This window comes from Sceloporus occidentalis, unplaced genomic scaffold (assembly GCF_023333645.1).
Source record: "Sceloporus occidentalis isolate IW3139 unplaced genomic scaffold, rSceOcc1.0.p SCAF_87, whole genome shotgun sequence".
NCBI lineage: Eukaryota > Metazoa > Chordata > Lepidosauria > Squamata > Phrynosomatidae > Sceloporus > Sceloporus occidentalis.
In genome coordinates, this window is record NW_028317067.1 from 1,209,795 (window position 1) to 1,228,277 (window position 18,483).

Here is an 18,483-nt window from a genome sequence, read left to right on the forward strand (position 1 = left end):
TATATGGAGAGTCAGTTGCAAAAGGTTTTATTCTTGGCTCTAAGTTTGTTATGGTGTTAAAAGCATGAATGGGATGTGTGAAAAAAATGGCCACATTATTACTGCGTACAGTACGGACAGTGCCGCCTGCATTAACCCCTTAAGGACAATGGGCGGTCCCTAAACCCATTGAACACAATGCATTTGTCATTTAGGGGTTAAAACAGGAATACAAATGGCAAAATGAGGGATAATAAATCAACCGGGCACGGGTTATTTTTTTGGTGCCAACAGAGACCACAGCAGCGTACGTCACAGCTTTACTGCTGCCCAAGCAATACAGAAGACGGATTAACAGGGTGACTACAATTCTCATCATCCCCAGCAAACTAAACCGAACGGGACAGATGGCAGCTAAGTGTTCAGCAATGCTTAAGGGGCTTAGTTGCCCCGATAAAAATTTTTGTCTAATTTTCCACTTTCAGCAACTGGAGGATTAAACATCATCTCTCCAGACTATAAAAGGAAATTTGAGCTGTACAAACGTACCCCCCTCCCGCAAACAGGGCCGGGACAGGGGAGGGTGAATGAACTTACAACACAACCGATCGGTTCCCATATCCTTTCTGCAAGTTTACATTTCCCATGCGCGACCTTATTTTGGTTGGGTAAACGTTAACTCGATGTAAAGACGCGGTGACCTTAAAGTCCCCAACTGAGGTGGCCGCGGTTGCTACTAAATAGTTAATGATACCTATTTCTATAGCGCCAGCATATTCCGCAGTGCTGTACAACAGCTATGATATTTAGACCGCTTGCAGCACAATCATAAACCCCCCAAAGTCCCTTTTAAGATCAGTGGCTCCCGAACTACAAATCCCATCACACTTAGACAGTATTTGGCCAAGTGAGGGTCATGGGAGCTGCCGTCCCGACAACAGCTGGTGGGTGATGCCCGTCTGCACCTCCTGCCATAGATAATCTTTGTTGTTCAGCATTCTAACCAAAGATTTAGTGTTGTTGAGCACAACCAAATTCCCATTATTTACCATGGAAACCCCCCAAAAAACAGAGACACTGCAGTGCTTTTCTGCACTCGAACCAATGCGTATCCAGCTTTATAATGGATTTTCTCTCTCCCAGTGGGATTCTGATCCAATGGAGCGAAGGGGGTGGAAGCGTAGTGTCAAATTAAATATTTGGGGAAGTCTTAATAATGGTTTTCCAGCTCAGCGGGCATAAAAACCCTCCGTGGCAGGGAGCAGCTGAGCACGGCGTTAATTATTAAATATTACCTTAATTATTAATACAACCATGAGTCGTTTTCAATAACCAATCACTTAAAAAAAAAAAACCACACAGAACATGCCGGGGTATTCCAGATCCGATAAATCCTGCAATTAACTCTTTCTGTACCATAGAGCCAAGATACACAAATTCCGGTTTAATCTCACGAAACGTCTCGGGCCGGAGAACATATTTTCGTATCTAGACACAATCTTTACAAATGGACTTAAAAATACAAATAGTGTAATCTGAACGTACTCTTTAGAGTATGCGGGAACCTTAGCGTGTTTTGAGTCCAACCCCCCCCCCAAAACATGATGACCTACTTATTCACAATATCGCCCATGACCTTACTTACCCCGCAGGTTGCTCTTGTCCATATACATTAGCAGTCCTATTTACACACGTGCCAGAGGTAACAGAACTGGAGGGCATCCAAGTTTAATCCGAGGTGGCAGGACGCAGTCTCGTGTCACTGTGACCCAAATCCCCAGGGCACCAAGCCGAGACCTTAAAGAACCAGCCGTGGGGACATCAATTTGGGACGGTTGGCACAAACTACATCCGGCATCCCTTTGCCCTGTTTGTAGGGCTCTTTTTAGGATGGTGTCTAAGTCTTGGTCTTTCAAGAAGAATCACAACGGCTTCTAGACTTCATTATTGTAAGGGTTTCAAAAGTCCTAAATTTATGAGAATCGGGAAACAAAAACATGAAAAAAATGAGTGTTTTGCTGCAAGACCAACAGGACGGAATTGAGGAGAGCAGATGAAGCACATCGAGCTATCAACCACCTATTATTGTGGTCCAGAAAGCACTGGATACTTTGACATCACAGATCCGAAATGGCTACATGATTCCGGCAAGTGGCTTCCCATTCCGGTTACTGGAAATCTCCAGGACTAGCGGACCCCACTTTCACAATAAAAATCCCGTGCTGGATTAGAGAGTCCTTGAATGCATCCCCACGAAGCTCAAGACAGTTTCATTCACTGAAAAAAAAAAAAACCGACCTCCACTTCTGCTTTGAGAGCCTGCGCTCAGTTGAGTTGGAGTGACCGCTCACTCGTGAGTTCCCTTTTTCGTTTAAAATGAATTCCTCTTTTCCTCGACTGATTCGCTGGCACTTCCCGGATCCTTAAAGATCCCCCAATAAGCCAGAGGATTTGGCGAAGTCTCCGACCTTTTTACGATCCAGATCCCGAAATTCCATCAACTTCCAGCAAGTGTTATGGTGCCCGAAACGGCCGCTGTGTTGCCAGGAATGTGATAGGGACAGGATATGGGGACTTTGGCTTCTCTCCCAAAATATTCCCAGGAATCCTCTGCAAATCTGGGAATCCAGGAACTCAGCCTCAGAGCTTCCTCCTCCTCCTCCTCCTCGCCGGGCAGACCTCGGCCACTCTTACAGGTTTTCCGTCATTTTTGCACCCACTGTAATTTTAGCTGCCTGTAACCCTTCCCAAAACTACAACAACCCCCCCCCCCTACGCTCTTACCCCCATTCAAAAAGCATCGCCATGGCAACTAATTGAGGCCTACAGTACAGTGCTAACGAATAGGGACAGGCACAAGGCTGGAAGGCGGAATTACATCTTTGTGAGGAGGGGAGAAAAACCAGAGGAAGAGAGGGTGGGAAGGAGGAGGAGGAGGAGGAAAGAGAGAGAGGGGGAGCGAGATGGAAGAGAGACTGCAACTAGGAGAGGAAGAGTGAAACATAAAAGAAATAGAGAAAGAGAAAAAAAATGTCTGAAACTGACCCTTTAAGTGCCATAGGTGGCTACTTGCAGAAAGGGTTAACTAATTCTTTGACCGCAAGGAACATATTATAAAGTAGGGGATTAACCCCTTCTTGGGGTATTTGAAGGTTGAAATATGCGTTGGGGGTAAGAAAATAATGGCGTATGCAGCAGGGGTGATTTAAAAATAGGGAAATAACCTTTAATCTTGATTTTTGTAATAATAGCGAGTAAACAAAATGTAATTTTGTTTAAAAAGGGATAATCCCAGGTGAAAGGCTGGTTAAACTGGTTCTAGTCCCAATATACACCTGTAAATCTCTCCTTTTCATATGGAAAGTACATCATTTGTATGTCTAGTGTGCTTCACGTGTGATTTACATGTAGCCTATTTACAGCGACATTCTTCATTTTAATGCAGAATGTGATGTCTCTGTACAAATTAATATAATTAATAAATAATAATATTACACCCTTTGGAATAATGTCCCACAGCAATGGGACTGCTATGACCCAAAGACCCCTGAGATAGTAGCCCACCATAAAGACCGTGGTGTGCCTGGCCACGCAGGGTAAGTAACTGGTTTCTAATCCTAAACCAATCCACCTGTGTTAAAGCCATCAAGAAAAGTGCCAATTACAAAACTTCAATGTGACATATAGGAGGGACCCCAAAAGCCTTGATAATTTGGGGTCCAAATCCCCGTGTCCATCTTTCCTCTCCTGATGCCCCTCTGTTCTAAGAGCTCAAAAGGTTTGCTGGGTATGAGGGTATTACAGGGTTCTACAGCCTAAAAAGCCCGGGTAATGTGTTAAATTAAATTAAAAAAGCTAATTTCTAAATGCTCTAAGCGTATCATAAACTCAAAAATAGTTGCAAAAACACACAAAATCACATGGAATAAAGTAATTCAGATTTTTTTTTTTGCTATTTCTTTTTAAAGAGCGATCATTTTTCGTTGCAATAATATTACTCTTATTTGTGTGGTCGCTAAAGATATTTGCAGATCTTTCCAAAAAAATTAATTAAAAAAAATTCTATTATGCCAAGTTATTGCAAAATAAGGCAAATTGAAAAAAGCCCAGTTTTTATCCACATTTAGTACAGATGTAATAGCCAGTTTGTGAACGGGAAGTAGCGCCGCAAACGGTACCGCCATCTGGCAACTTGGGTTATACTTCCCTGTTTATGCCTTGCCAAATATTTAAAAGGTAATTTACACAAAATAATGAAAACTAAATATTTTTCTTAAAAGCCGCAAGACCTATATGTAGTATCTGGCGCAGATCACCTGGGGGTTATATGTCAACATTTTACCAGGAAAACACAATAAAAGCAAATATCAAATTTATATCATCGGCCAGCTTCGCCAGTCCTGGAGGCTGGCTGGGAGTGCTGCCCCGGGGGGGGGGGCAGTAACTGGGTTAAATAGATCACCGACGTCCGGGTAACATTTTGTACGTGTTGGTTATACCCTAATGCATTTACAAGCCCCGCTGCTGTAATCAAAGCCAGTATCCCGTTTCAGTCTGTCTGACACAGGCTCTCTGTGGATCTGTGGTTTTAAAAACAACTAATCAATGCCTTTTAACCAATTTTATTTAATTGCATTATCTTCTGTGATATTAACGCATGTGCAGGGGGACACTTAACTAGAGTGCTAATTCGGTTCGGTGGGTAAATGCACAAAAGGTCAAATCCAATCCAATAAATGCCGTTGATAAAGTGTCTGGGAAAAGGCGTTAGCCCTCGCCCCCCTATAGGGCTTCCTTTCCCCATAAACAAAGCAGCTCCCCCGAGGCCACGCAATTCTTAGCTATTGTTCCTTATCTGTCCTGTCACCCCAGTCCCTCCAACGAGGGCGGCCAAAGGCACAATTCTAACACTAATTCCGGCAAGAGACGAGGACATTCTCCTCCAGCCAAGAACACCTTTAAAGGGGAAGTCCGACCGTTTTATTAGCCCAGTGGGATACATTGTAAGCCAAGCGAACCCAGGAGGACAACTATGTGTCCCATGCATGGTGGCAGCTTGGCCAAACTGCAGCTTACTATAGCGGCTATTAAAAAACGGCATGCCGGCAGCTTATTTACGGTTAGAGAGACCAGCTGAGAAACAAGCATTCGATCCCTGCTAATGTCACATGACAATTGCCCACCCCGCTTCACACACGCACACAAACACACACGTGTGTTGGACTACAAACCTAACATATCTACAAACCTATGTTGCATGATGGCTAGATTGAGTAGGATGGTACGTTTCCTCTCCAGGGTCTATTCACTAAAGAGGGAGATCCAGATGAACAGTTCAGCTTCGTGATATCACTATGCATTTTTAGGGGCCAAGCCCCAGCGAGCCTCTATGGCAAGAAGGTGTGCGCTGGACCTGTATAATGCGTAAGGTAACATGTGAGATTTCATCAAGCTCTTCTCGCTTATCTATGAATTATGAACATACCTCCCAGGCATACAGATTTAAGCAGAACAGTCCTGATTTTCAGGCACTGGGGATCATAGGATCTATGAAGCGGATCGAGCTCAATGCCAGAAGCTGTGCGCCGGGACATGACATCGTACCCTCGTGTTCTCCTTCAGTCTGTTGCAAGGTGGTAAGGAGAGTTGAAATATTCAATTACTCTCCTGCAAACTCCCTATTTAGTGAATAGACCCCTCTCTCTATTATTAACTGTATTGTACACAGAGCAAGATCTGTCTATTCCGACAGTCGGAGAAAGCTGCCAGGCTATGGTGAAGAGCCATATGACACGAAGGCAACAGAAAGCCATTCTGAACAAACACAGAGCCGTGATTATATACAGGAAAAGCTCGAATCACACCACAGCGCTGCGTGAAATCACATCAGAGCGTGATAAATATGTAGCATTAAACAAACCCCGAGAACAGCATTCACTAGCGAACCTTTTATCAAGATCTTCAAATTCAATGATTTCATCAGATTTGAGTCTAAGATGAAGACTGAGATAACAGGAGAACCAGAACAGTTACCCTGGAAACTCAAGGCAGTTGGTAGGTATCAGTAATACGATGACAACATCCCTATTGTCATCATCATGATGTCAACAGCGATGCCTCTCAGAAAAATGGCATTTTCTAAAAATGAGTGTGGTTCAGCTTGACGGTTTCAACCTAAAAAAAAAAACAAACAAGGACCGTGTGCCCGGCTTTTCTGAAAGTACTAGCAGGCTGCTGGTTAATGTGTCTACCGAGATTTACAACAGAAACAAACCCACACGCTAAATGCCGTTATTGGACAGAGAGGTGTGCGGCGGGTTTCGGAGTTAATGCTTTGTGTACATCGCGTTGGATCCATGTGTAACCGAGCCCTCGCTCCCCAGCGCATTTCCTGCCGGTCCCCCCCTTCGCATTCTTACAGCGAGACACGCTTCCCTGCGCACTGGAGACTGTTACTAAATATAACTCCACGCAGCGCCGTCTACTGCCGGGGGGACGAGACCCTCGCAATAACAGAATAACCACCGGAGGGCACCGGAAAAGCTTTTATCACAAATGGACATTGGTGGGCTCCCTGGGGTTCTGCAGCAACCCTCATCACACTCAGCCAACCCACCCTTTACATATTTTGCCGGTCAAGGACATGGAGAACTATATATTTTTTAGGCAATGCCTTGGCTAATCAGAGCTAGGGACAATTTTACATAAGATCCGTGGCATAAGGTGGCAGAACTACCCTTATTTCCTGATCCGAAATGAATCTCCGAAGCCGCTACAGCAAGTTAGTGATTATCATATTAAACTAGGAGTCCCGTCCACCACTCAGAAGGCAACAGTATTTATTGTTAAAAGGCATAGGGAAGTAGATGCATAGATCTGACTTCCGACAGAAGTGGTTGGATCAGTAACCATTTAATTTTGTATGTCCTTTTCAGAGGGGCTGTACAACCTGTCAGGGGTTTACATGAGAAAGCCGTGTATAGGACATCGGAGTCCATATGATAAGCCGCGTTCGGCTATCTGAGGCTCCAGCCGTCTTATCTCGGCGGTTGCTAGGAGATGGTTTAATCGCAGAAGTCACGAGGACAGCGGGGCAGGCAGAGTAATAACCTTATAGAAAGGACAGACCTCTATAAAAATCTGCAATATCAAGGCTGTAGCGGCCTCCTCATCCCTTTGTACCGCGCCGCGGAATATGATGGCACTACTATAATAATAATAATAACCCTATAGCTCCATTCTAATATTTTATAATTTTATTATATTTTATTACTGTTGGGGTCACCGCTCAGTGATCACAAAGTGATCACCTCTCCAGCACACAAAGCGTTAACCCCCCCGTGTAACTATAATCGAACATGTACCTAAATCTGCAAAAAACAGCCCCTTTCCACTTCTGTAGAATCCGCATTAAAGATGTCGAAAACTTATGTATCCAGTGATGGCGGCGCCGCGTTTATAACCCGCACTAACACGCGTCGGCACCGAACACACGCGACGGATTCTGACGGCACGCCGCTGCTAGGATTAAATGCTCCGCTGACAGGGGGGGGTGTCGAGGCGCGGGGTCGGCGCATGTTTTGGCTGGATCTGCAGCTTTGATGGTCACCTGCTCGGGTACAAATTACCAGTTAGCGCGGTGGCGGAGATCGTGTCTGCGGGAAAACAATAAACTCCCACCGAAACCTTTTTCACATAAATATTATGTTTTCAGGCAGCCGCATGCGTGTCGTGTGTATACGTTCTAGTTCTGCTATCTACGCCGAGTCTACTAAACAAACACTACGTTTTTAGCATACTTGTGGTAAACAATACGGACTCTCTGACTCATGAAAGTCTGTGGAGGAAAGGACTTCATTAGCATTGCCATAAAGAATAAGCTCCGTGTGGTGTTCAAGCAGTCACTCCTATATGCAGGCTGGGACTGGCCAATCGGAAATGCTCGGTGGGCCGCTGGCCGACAGCGACCCATAATCCCCCGAACTGCCAACTCGGCTGCATTTACGTCATCAGGCAACCACTGGGCTTAAAGTGCCTGGGCCACCTCGTTATCCCCATTCTGGCCACGGCTCGGATTGATTCAGTTAGAGACACTTTATAACCAGCATGTGAAAGAAATATTCCCCATTATGCGTTTAGTTTTTTTAATTTAGGGCACCAGAATAGGCATCATTCTCAAAGAGACCCATTTCGAATTCAATGCCAAATCAACTGATTTTTAAAACTGGAATATTTTTGACTTTTGCCACCAATTAATTTCGGGCAGTTTTCTTAGAAGTTCCAAACCACATGCTGTGATCCTGTTGAAGTCCATGTTGACTTAATTTGGGTGACCCCCAACAAAACAAGCCGTCCTTTGTCAAGTTCCGACAGAGTTGTACTTGGGAAGACCAGAGTTTAAGCTACCTTGATGACATCATCAAAGCCCGTTAATAACGGTTGCTACAGAATTCATATTGTTCAGAACTCTTCACGATTAGCGGGCTTTTCACCACAATTTAAGTGGTGGAATTTTACCCAATTTTCTACAGAAATATAGACAATCCGCTATTTTGGTTGCCAAGTTCAACTGGCCGTTTTCTTTAGTACGTATTAACCCTATATGAGTCACCATACTGTATCTCTCATCTTCTACGGACATCTATTAGCAGATAACGGAGGTTTCTCAAACTCTTCCCAAACTAGACATGGTTTCATATTGATCCTAAAATAAAAAACGCGGGTTACTGGGTTGGTTGGTCTACCATTCCAAGTTCTCCAACGTTCCCAAAGGCTCGGCAGGTTGGGGGCTACTGATTAAACGCTTATCTGTTGTATGTACTTGTATCGCACCACAATATACCATCTGCAGCCCCTTACTCACTCTGTCATTTGTGTTGCTGCCAACGTTCAGCATTCACCGTCATCAACAGACAGATGTTACATGGATCAGGCAGCCTTTCATAGGCTCTCCTAAAATATAAATGTACATTATCCATGAGTTTCGTGTGTCTGTAAATCCCATTATGTGTACGTATGGATCTGCTGTCTAATAGGATGGGGAACTCGGCGTCCACCGAAGCGCTCTAAAGCTTTTTTTTTTTTCTTTTTCCCCCATTTTCCTGAAGTGACATATGGAAAGTATTAGAAGAGCAGCCACAGCAGCTATTTGTAAGAAGAAAGAAAAAGCTACTTGTGAGCATGTTCAGGTTTTTGTGCAAAAAAAAGCAGAGGCCAGCATTTTTTGTGAGAGAGCTGGGGTTACGGGAGGAATAAACCCTCTGATCTGTACAACATATTTAAGTGAGGTTTGTTTGTGCAGAATCCAGGATCGCCACAATTCTATGCAGTTTTCTAAGAACACAGAGAGTTCCAGAATATTCATGGAAAATGTGTAAAAAAACTAACAAAAAAAAACAAAAAAACACAGCCATTTCTATCACTAAACAGGAGTATATCCACGAGGACCCACGTTCTCAATACTGACAGGTTTAAGATCTTTTCAGAACAAGAACATCAACCAGGTGGCAAACTTGGTGACCCATTGGGTTGGTCGTGGACAGAGCCTCTCTCAATACGCTGCTAACAAGTTCTGTTGAACCCTGAATCTCTCCATAGACTCTTTTTAGTGTGAATAAAGATATATAGCTATACCACCATCATCCGGGGGTCTCGCCTTCCCTCTCCTTATATGAGGAAGAGCCTTAAGTCACCTTAAAAGAGCGGGACCTGGATGACCACTCTTTCATCTGATGGTGACCACTGACTGGGGCCGGTTAATCGGATTCCAGAAGACTCCTGGGCAAATATGAGACTTCACAGGAATGGCCATATCTTATAGGAATATAGGGGGTAATATATTATATGTTGTGAAGTGGCCTTATCGCCATGGCAACCACTGAGATGCTACAGTAATATCCCATGTTCCACAGAAATTATATATATATTTGAAAACATCACGTATTGACCCACGTCATTATTTTTTGGACGTACATGTTTACATGAAACATGCAAAGTGTTTTCTGTCTGTCTGTTCATTCATTATAGCGTGATAATCTACTGAGATCAGTTTCTACATGCTCTGAATGAGTAACAGTTCATTCACTCATAATTTTACAAACAGTAGGGTAGCATGTAGACTTCATACATGGCTCATAGCTGCTATATTAGCTGGAATAGTCTCATCAACTGAGATTAAATCCCGGCTGTTGGCTGTGATGTTTATCGGGATTGTCAGAAGCCTTCATATTCAAGATGTCCAAATCAGGTCCAAATAGGACAGAGTTGTGTGCGTTCCATATGATGGGCAGACCCGCACGTGACTTGGTTGTCCTACCATGACCCCATGAGACATTGCTAAATATCCATAGTCTTAATTTCACTGCATTAATCGTACATAATCTCTGATGTACTCAGAGATTGACCTCCAGCATTTACATAGCGCTGGTGTTCATTTTTTTAATTATATATTAACATGCCAATATCAATAGGCCTTTAAAGCCAAGGGACCCACCAATAACATAAGTGCCCTGCCAGGTCTCTCCTATCATGATGGAGTCAGTAGCCATGGAGAGAAAAACCGGTATAGGTTTTCATTTGACAAAATCCTTGGAATTTCCTTGGGTAGAGTTTTTTTCGCTGTAATAAAACATTCCCCCTCTAACCACATAGTCCCTGCTGGACGTAACAAGGAACGGCTGGAGGAAGCCAAGAGTAAATGTGTGTCTGCGTTTTGAACAGTTTTATTTTATTCAAACAGAAGGAATGCGATAAGTTTTTATATGTGTCCTAGAAGACACCATTGACTTCCTCCATTCTGCCCACCCAGTGCATCTGTAGTGCTTGTTTTTTACCCCTGACCAGGCACTGAACATACGAAGTTACGCCGCTTACAGTGGCAGCCCGGTGAAACGGGGCAATTCCCAGGATCATAGGTACTGGTGTGACTTTCAGGACTAGACTGGGGCAACTGGAAACCACAGTCCAAGTTATCCACAAGTTGCGCAACTGTTCTAAAAGCTAGTCAACAACACAGACTGATTGACAGGCTCAACCCGAAAAAAGTCATAAATTCCACAATATAAACTGGCCCATTGCTTTGATTTCTACCAAGCCTGGTGCCCACCTGCTTGAGTGAGGAGGGGAGAAGGGGTCACGCTAGCACTTCACAGATGCACAGAATGACGTTAGGAGCAGCTGTGAGTCCCTCAAAGGAGTTTTCATACTATAAGCATGTGAAACTTTTTTCCAATGTCTTTATCCTATATATTCCACCGTTTTTCCCTCCTCCACTCAGCCTGAACATCTGGTTTGTTATATCATCCAATTAGAGAATAAGCAAGACTTGCACAATCTATTTTATATATATATATATATATATATATATTTATTATGAGGTTCCCCCTGTACCCTCCCCATGCCCTGAGGGGTGTATTTGTAAAATGGCATGCTCGCCCGTTCAGCAGGGTCACAGGTACCGACAAATTAAGCCGGGTTTATTCCTGAGCCCAAACTCTAGGGGAAAATATACAGGAATGAACGTGAATGAATGAACCCAGTGCCTGCCCACACATGAAACGCTGCTTCAAGGGTTAATTAACATGTGCCAGACATAATGGAAACTTACTCTTATCTGGAGATAATGCAAACTGCTAAAATCTGCTGGAGAGCCCTTCCTGCCGGAGACTGAAATTTACATTCATGTCACGTCTCGCATAAGCAAGAGGCAGCGTGCAAAAACGGAGATACAGAAATATCACGCCTGAATGCCTTATCTGCAATTATTAAATTATTAGTTATATTTAGACCTGGTTTAAATATATACGTCAATCTGCATGTGTACAGATATATACGAGGCTTCACATATACCGTTGTACAACACTACTGAATATGATAGCGCTATATAAATCAATACATAGTAATGATCCAAACCAACCATTCTTTGTAAACTGGATTTGTCTTTGAATCAATGCAAAAAAAAAAATACCCCAACCCCCCCATTCTTGGTGAGTACGTAGCTCAATATACTTACCCCCTTTACATACGTTAACATTATGGATTCAGTAACCATAGCAACAGTGTGAGAACACCGTTTCAATTCTAATCAAAATTTAGCAACATTTCAGATACATCCCACTGGTTTCCATAGTAACTGCTCCAAATTTGGCATCAGTCATCGTACGTAAGGTACATCTCCTTGGGGTTTGTGAATCGGGAGGGAAGGGGCACAAGTCCTGCCTGCCCAGATCTGCCTGCGCAAGCAATAATCCTCACATTGCCTGCTAAGTGATTTTATTAATCGGAGCGGAAAATATCCTGAGACAAGGTGAAGCGGCCTAGTAGCTGTTATCATTTCTGTGAGCCGGCCATCTAGTTAGAGCCTGCACTTTTTGTGCTCTGAGGAGGTGCCCACGGTGCATTACATTCGGGGGTAAAGATGCGCAATACGTCAAAACCAGGAAATTGGTAACTAATAAGAAAATAGATACTAACACACAGGGGTTATGTATAAAAAGTAATCCTGCTACAACATTTGAAAAGTGGTGTTATTGCCATAGCAACCAATGGAATATTCGTGCTGACAAAGGCCACTTTTTCCTCCATGTCCACGGTCTCATTATGTTGTATCCTTGACATGTCGACAGTCATAGCGCAGAGGATTCAAGATTAATACATTTCATAGCTAATCTGCTATACAGTGAGTTGCAGGATTATCATACCTCCCAAGTGTCCCATTTTCCATGTGGCAGTCTCGATTTTTGGGCACTGGCCCGACGCACAGCCCGCTGCCCCACTTTTGTGATGTAGTGAAGCTGCATTCCGGTATATGATGTCATATCCCAGGGTTCAGCTTCACTGCCGGCTGATGGGTAACGTAGATGCCCCGTTCCCACTTACATCCCTGCCTGCCTGTAGCCATGTCTCCCAATAATGATGTCCTGGTTTGGACACCCAAAATATGGGGAGTGTGTCATGAATTGTATCAAGTCCTTCCAGAAGTGAATTTCCAGGAATTGGAGGGTAATTTGCATTCCAACACTAGACTATTGTGTAAGAGGAACGGGACTGTGGGTGGTGGAGCTGTCCTTTGGGTGCAGTGCTGGGTGCGACTTTTAACCAAATTGGTTAGCGGAGGGCTGGATCACTATGCCCAGGGGCAAGTCCAGTAACATAATATTTCCCAAACAACATGTGGCATATATTATGTTCAGTGGGCAGTATCCAGTGGTATCTGTTCACCTAAAGGGACTGTCCCTACAAAACAGGGACACTTGGGAGGAATGCTATTACCCCATTGCGTTATCTATGTATTGTTTAATCTAAAGCACGTCAGCACCCACAAAACAAGATGCCAAAAACAGCACAGAAACAATTAAAGCTAGAAACACAGTGTAGAACACAGGGAGCTTGCCAGACGCTATGCAACTACTACTCCCATGACGCTTAGTTTGATGGTCCAGAATTTGGGGGTTTTGTAGTTCAACAACAGCTGGAGGGTAACAACCTAATTGTTCCAGTCGCCCCCTTGTGTCCAAATATGTTACTGCAAGTCTCTTGGCAGTCCGCTGCTGATAAAAGGTTGTCTACGCCAGTTTTGTTGCCTGTAGAATACTGCCATCATGGTCTGTAAGCCTCTGTCTGTCTATCTGTAAGCCTGTCTGTCTGAGCACGATGTGAGTTGATGATGAAATTCTGTGCCAGGCGCTATCTTTTCTTTTATCAGCCTTCGTTGTTTCATGCATATCATTAATGTTTGTATTTGATACCCACCAGCTGCACGGGCTTGCAGAACTGCTGTCGTATTATAAATAACCGCTAATTATGATAGAGCCATGTGTAACAAGGCCATTTTGGGAGCCGAGAACAGACATAAACATCCTTTTTCATATGTAAATTCGGATAAAGGATAAAGCCTTTTATTCACAGTAAACGAATAACTCAATCAGTATCTATAAACTGCTTGCCAAGTAAAAGAACAATTCCCTTGATTTTTTTTTTTTTTTTATGTTTTTTACCTAAAATGTAGGCTATGTTAAAAAGAAAATCTCGTAATCTCAACTTTTAGCGTGAATACATTTATTTAGCTTGTGCCTTTTGCTTTTTTTTTTAAAATCATTGTTCTAGGGATATTTAATATAAAAGTATTTTACATGAGGTCTGTGACAAACTGTGGCAAAGCATTACATTTCAATTCATATTTTGAAATCTCCTTTCTTCTTGTCACCCGACAAGGCAGCCTGAACCTGTTTCCACCATATTGGAAACAGGAACGGTGTCCAAAACGCAATGTTGGAAGCGAGAACCCCACAGAGCCTTCTGGACACGGTCGGTGACCGTACCGTCGTCAACGGTCTTTGTCAAAAAGGAGAGAGAGAGAGAGAGAAGACCTGCTGCAGGAAGATAAGCCGGCATTTTTACTTCATTCTTTAAGATAGCATTTCGACCCCACTGCAGCTCCCACGTGGACACTCCGCGACGCCATGCAGCCGACCACCACAAGGTGGCTCTTTGGGGAAGATGGTGGTGGTCCTGCCCCTGAACTTGCCCCTCCTGGGCCTGACCATGCTCTCTTCCTGCCTCTAGCCACAAACCAGCATCTGGAAGGAAGAACCACACTGCATATAAAAGCAGCTAGGTTTTCCATTTCCGAGATGTCTTGGCCAGTTTCTTATAATAATTAAAGGCGATAATTCCCTTTTAAAAATAATGGTGCTGTACACGGGTTTTAGGCCTCCCAGTTTGCATCTCTGACACGATCGTTAAAGAATTCCCTCGTTGCATCAACTTTTTATTAGTAACCCAGAAGATATCCCGTAAGTCTATAACTTATGGCAATGAGAAGATATTTTGCCCACTAGTCAGCGCAGCGGAGAGTCGCTTTCTGCAGCGTCTGGGTTCAGCTTGGACCACAAGAGACTAGAATTCCTTAATCAAGTGGGTTTGCTGACTCCACGTCCAGATGTTTCCAACCCACGCTGTATAAACACAGCCAGGACCGAACAATGCAGCCTTAAATTAGAAGCAGCATGTCTGCCGGTTACAGCCGAGAAGTATACTATAGCTTTCAGCAAGATACATGGCAGGCTATAATCCTTGCACATACACTATATACACACACACGCACACGCTAACAGTGACAAGTCGATGTAGGCACTGCAAAACATAAGCAAACCATTTTATGTACATAGAGCAGACCTTCCAACAGTCCCAACTTTGCTGGGACAGTCCTGTTTTTTGTTGTTTTTTTCAGGGGGGGGGGGGGTCCTGTAGCGTCAAATTCCGGTCTGTCCCGGCATAAAAATACTGCCCATGCTCAATACGTTATATTGTATACAGGCATTATGTTTAGGCTGTGTACGTCTAGGAGACACACAGCCTAAAACGCAGCTCCAGACACCCTGGGACAGAAGAGGTATAGCCTAAAGTGGGTGGAGTCACGCACCGTCACATAGATATGCCTACTTTAGGCTCCGCCCTGTCATGTTTTGGGCCAACTGGCGCAAAAGTTGGCTAGTATGATATGGACTGGTACAGTCCTATGTACATATCCAGATGTTTCCAACCCACGCTGTATAAACACAGCCAGGACCGAACAATGCAGCCTTAAATTAGAAGCAGCATGTCTGCCGGTTACAGCCGAGAAGTATACTATAGCTTTCAGCAAGATACATGGCAGGCTATAATCCTTGCACATACACTATATACACACACACGCACACGCTAACAGCGACAAGTCGATGTAGGCACTGCAAAACATAAGCAAACCATTTTATGTACATAGAGCAGACCTTCCAACAGTCCCAACTTTGCTGGGACAGTCCTGTTTTTTGTTGTTTTTTTCGGGGGGGGGGGGGGGGTCCTGTAGCGTCAAATTCCGGTCTGTCCCGGCATAAAAATACTGCCCATGCTCAATACGTTATATTGTATACAGGCATTATGTTTAGGCTGTGTACGTCTAGGAGACACACAGCCTAAAACGCAGCTCCAGACACCCTGGGACAGAAGAGGTATAGCCTAAAGTGGGTGGAGTCACGCACCGTCGCATAGATATGCCTACTTTAGGCTCCGCCCTGTCATGTTTTGGGCCAACTGGCGCAAAAGTTGGCTAGTATGATATGGACTGGTACAGTTTTTCATAATTCAGACACCAGTATTAGTATTGGAGGCGCTAAAAGCCAAGGGTGCGTCTATAAAATGTAATTTGGTAGGTAGGACATGAAAAGGATTAAACAAAAATGTTGCAATCAAAGTAATGTAGGAAGAAATGTCTCCTGACCCCTATGCAGTTTCTACTCTAAGACTCAAACCTCCAACTGATGGCCCAAAATGAGGTGACCCTGTAACTTTTGTTTTACAGTTAGCACCATAAAATTACTATCGGCATTACAATCGAGTACATAACGGTTAAAGAAAATGCCTTTACAGTTTAACTTTCGCAAAAACTCTTTTAGAAAACGATGTTCACTTCTAACAAAACAAAATGAGAGCGCATGTTGTGAACAGACACATATGTAAAAGATTCCACATCTTAAGGACTTGTGATGTTTGAGATTAACTTGATGTTTCAGTTAGCAGGGGGAGGCTAAACTGTAGACGCACTCTTCACTTCCTGTTGTATTGTACAGTTCTCTACACCTCAAAAAACATTGGGGAAGAGTGCAAAAGAAATTGACTCCCCCACTCTGCTGAAGCCACAATGTCTTTACATGAGTTTCAAATATGTCATACTATCAAAACATCTATACATATATTAATTTTAACATTCTGCTTTGTGTTGTACATGTTTATGCCACAGTTCCCAATGCATCACACAACTGACCAGAGAGCTTCAGCCACAAATTTTATGGCGCCACTTACATCCATGAAGTGGTCCCTGGAAGCCGCAGCTTGAGGCACTTCATGATGTGAAAATTTACAACCATCATAATGCTCAGCCAGACACCAAATGCCAACAGTTCCACATGATGTTGAGGGCCAATAGCTTTCATCTTCAAGACCCACTTGTCAATATAGTCAGGTTCCCCCATTAACCAAAAATTGTACGCACTGGTTGAATGAAAAAGGAGAAGATTCTTGTGAATTCATATATTTGGGGCCAATAATTCTCCCATCAGTAACTTGTGGCCCAGAGGTAAAGAACACCAAGATATGTGGTTTTGAAGCCAGACCATTTTCCCCCATGTTATGGCCCATTATTTTAGTCTTACTTGGCAGCGGGTTATTTATTGGACATGCTTGCAATCGCAAAGACAGACCTAGGCAACATGTCGATGACATAAGTTTCCATGACAATCCCTGTAAAAGTCCATGGTCCACCCCAATGTCTGGCCCATATGACCAGGGAAACAATCACCCAAACAACTGCCTTATGGCCATGACCAAGATTACAGTTAGGAGTGGGCGGCCCTTGTTATACCATTATTTCCAAGGTGGGTCTACAAAGATCACTTACATTTCTACTGTAGTCTAATAAAATTTAGAGCTAGTACCAAGAGTTAATAAGGAAACAGATATAGTTGTATTGGTCCAAGAGAAGATGGAGTCTTTATTCCAAATTGATACTTTTCTACTGGGCCAAAACGGGGTAAGATCTCAATGACCTCAGAGGTCTCTTCATCAAATGTTATTCCATACATGCCATTTTAAGACTCTACATCTTTGCCTAAGCTGACCCAAGAAAATATACCAAACCTTCACACCTTAGATCAACACCAGGATGCCACTTGCCCGGAGTACAAGCTTAGGCTCTTGTGCATCTGCAAAGTAGGTAAATGAATGAGTGAATATGTATGTGTTACAGTGAGTGTGCACCTCTGTGTGTTAGTGTGAATGTGTGTGTTTGGCTGGATGCGTGTTTGTTAGTTATGGGGGCACTTGGGATTAAATGCCCTCCCAGGCCAGAAGACATACACTTACCAACCCATACCTAACAAATAAAACATTAATACGATAAAAATACACAACCACCAGACCAGTGGAATGGAAGTGCACCAGCTAAGGAGGTATAATGTATGTGTAAAACACTATTATGTGACAAGCAGCCTTACGCTGAACCCATCATGAAACAGCAGAGACGGGAAAGAATAAGCCATCCAGAGCTGCATACTGCCTCCTGGCCATGGCTCTCACTCACCTTCATGGTGCAGGTGCTGGGGACTTGGGGCAGGTGCAATCCCACTGATATGATAAGAGAAGCGCCTGGTTTGGAACTGCTTTGCGTAGGATCCAGTTTGCTCCCGAGGGCTGGATGGTGGGTATGTAAATGCAGTACTCCTAGGTCGGTTCACCTGCATGTTGGCAGGGTGCGGGGTACACCTTTGTACTCCTTCAATTCACTAAGGAACCTCTCCCCTGTGACCATAGAAAAGGCCAGGAGAGGGGTCTGCTTAAAAAGGAACAGTGAAGGTCCAGGCATTGGTGAGAATGCATCAGTACTCCAGTCCTCCAGCAGATTGCCCTGGACCAAGGTCTCTTTTCTCTCTTATTCTTTTTTCTTAAGGTGCAGATGCTTTTCCCAGCTCCAGT

At 43.7% G+C, this 18,483-nt stretch overlaps 1 protein-coding gene across 1 annotated transcript in view; it reads right to left on the bottom strand.

Annotated features, from left to right (window-relative positions):
- Positions 1-18,097, bottom strand: part of LOC149284873 (FYVE, RhoGEF and PH domain-containing protein 1-like) — a 36,766-nt gene extending 18,669 nt beyond the window's left edge. The window contains exon 1 of the mRNA XM_089496034.1: positions 18,092-18,097. Coding sequence (XP_089352160.1) covers positions 18,092-18,097 — 6 coding nt within the window. The remainder of the gene's footprint in view (positions 1-18,091) is intronic.
- Positions 18,098-18,483: the final 386 nt, after the last annotated feature.